Raw genomic sequence first — 2,289 nt, 5'->3', positions numbered from 1 at the left:
GAGATTGAAAGGACAGTTTCAGCTCTCTTCCTCTACAGATAAGGGTCGAAAGTCTCTGGGAGCTGATGTGGATGTGAATTCAGCAGCATCTGGCAAGGTAACATGATTTATTTAGGATTATTGGACAAACAGCCACAGCATGCTCTGACTTGTTACAGTAGACTTGGAAAAAGAGGAACATTTCAAATGTTGAACAGCTTTTCAAAGTCAGTCAGATGGAAGTGAAAATTATCTCATCTCTCAAAGAAAGCCAAAGAAAAGGCAACATGAAGTGTAATACTATAGTCTTTAAACAATCCAAAAGACTAGAAGCTCCTTTTTCTACTATACCATGGAAACTGTCATATGAGTATTTAGTACTGAGGTGAATGACCTGTCCCAAAGCTTGATAGGTTTCCTCCAGTCAGAGCTCTGTGTTTGACATTTGGGTGATTAATGTTTTTGCTCTCCCAGCAGGTGGGGGCTCTACTATGAATTGGTATGGAAACAGAGAGCGGGGATTCCCTCCCTTTAAAACCACTCTATGGGGAGAACGTGAAAGCCACACCAGAGCTCAGAGGTGAGATGAGGATCTCTCCATGACTCTTCTCCATGTTAGAAAGGATTTTATTATTCAATGTAAATTTTAACAAATCGATAAAATATACCTAAAATCTCTATTAAGATAAACTGTCATATTTACCTTCATAATGATAAATGTACCAGTAATGTGTTTGCATAATTCAGACTAGTCAGAAAAGTTCAGCTTAGACCAATCCTGTGTCTAAAAAAGGTTAAGGTTTTGCATGGGTGTGTTTTGTCAGGTACAGGTAAGACAATGGAATCTGGTCCAGCATGTTCAGTTTGAGTAACAGGTCCATGAGTTTAAATGTTGATCAGACAAAAAACATTTTGAAATAGTATGAGGAAGTATTCACATGTTTAAAAGCAAAACATTTTGTATTTTGTTGCCATGATCACAAAGTCAACAGCAGAAATACTACTTTATGTAACTGCCATCTACTGTTCCAAGAATATGTGATTGCTCATACTTGATTGGTTCACATAGGTCTTTGCATGGTGATGGTCTAAGTTAATGCAAAGGTAGATTCAGGTTCAGCTGTTTTACTGGAAAACACCAAGAGTTAATGTTTAGGATTAGGTACCAAACAGAATCTTCACACTTGTGTGGATGTGATAGGATAAGGATGGTAAGGAATAACCTTATTTGGTCATGTAGTAAGTATGACATAGTTGTATTGTTAAATGTGGTCATCAGGAAAGATTCCTTCAGATTTGGATGGCATACACAGTGTTAAGTTGTTGTGTTATCTCTTCTTTCTTCATCGATCAAACATCAATAAATGCTTCTGCGTCATTAACATCCCAAAATATGAAGCAGAAGCTACATATAGCTGATAACTTTTGAAATCAAACATAACTTACAGTGATAGCTGTACTTACTTTTACCTTTACAGTAGATAAACAAAACTTTACCAGCTCATATTTATGTTGTATCATGACAGTAGCAGAAATCAGACACAACCTTGTTAACACTAACAGGTACTAAAGTTGTGTAACTAAACTAAACGGCAACAGCGAGCCTCTCCAGAGTCACCAGGCAGCAGGAACCAGGAGTAGTATCCACAGTCTAAAGGCTAACAGGCTAACAGTCTACTGACGCAGCACAGTGAGTTTTTTGAAGGAAAACAGTGAAAGTGACCTTATTCTGTGTATGTGTAGTGACCATAATGTTTTTTACATCCAGGAATCACACTCTTCATGATTTCAGCGTTCTTTTGCCGTAGTAGTTCAGAGCAAGATTGACAAAGTTGGACAAGGATTGGTCATGGTTGTCAAGATACACAACACACACTTTGTGTGGAATGTCACCAAGTGCCTTGTCGTTCAGTCTGTCAAATGTGGCAGGAGCATTGCAGAGACTGAATGGGAGGATCTTAAACTGCCACAAGCCCCCACTGGTGATGAAGGCAGCTTTGGATCTGGCCTCAGAAACAATGGGCACCTGCCAGTGCCCGCTGCACATTGTGCAGCATCGTGTCGAATGCCACATCATATTGTTGTTTGTTGATCATTATAGTGAAAATAATAGTAATGCTCAGCAATGATAGCAACACCAATAATATCTAGAAAATTCCAGGGAAATTTTGAGTGCCACGGGGGCTACTGCCAGGATGAGTACATGATTTATTTCCAGTGTTCAAAAGTCACCCTGATCATATTCTGGTTTTGAGAAATGTCTTGATATAAAAGACTCTGATATAAAACAATGTCACATCCCTCCATCAT

General features: G+C 38.8%; 1 protein-coding gene across 2 annotated transcripts in view; it reads left to right on the top strand.

Moving 5' to 3' along the window:
• LOC111656062 (uncharacterized) overlaps nucleotides 1–2,289 on the top strand; it is a 15,424-nt gene continuing 13,135 nt past the window's right edge. Inside the window, exons 1-2 of one of the 2 annotated variants that reach the window (XM_087174350.1) lie at nucleotides 1–97; nucleotides 457–559. In XM_087174350.1, the coding sequence (XP_087030476.1) occupies nucleotides 471–559 (89 nt within the window). In that variant the 5' untranslated portion in view covers nucleotides 1–97; nucleotides 457–470. Of the gene's footprint in view, nucleotides 98–453; nucleotides 560–2,289 lie in introns of both variants that reach the window. The other variant, XM_087174349.1, reaches the window with a different exon arrangement.

This window comes from Seriola lalandi, unplaced genomic scaffold (assembly GCF_002814215.2).
Source record: "Seriola lalandi dorsalis isolate HSWRI2012SDOR001 ecotype SW California unplaced genomic scaffold, Sedor1 jcf7180002054342, whole genome shotgun sequence".
Lineage (NCBI taxonomy): Eukaryota > Metazoa > Chordata > Actinopteri > Carangiformes > Carangidae > Seriola > Seriola lalandi.
Note: the sequence above shows the minus strand (reverse complement) of the source record. Positions and strands in the feature narration are given on the sequence as shown.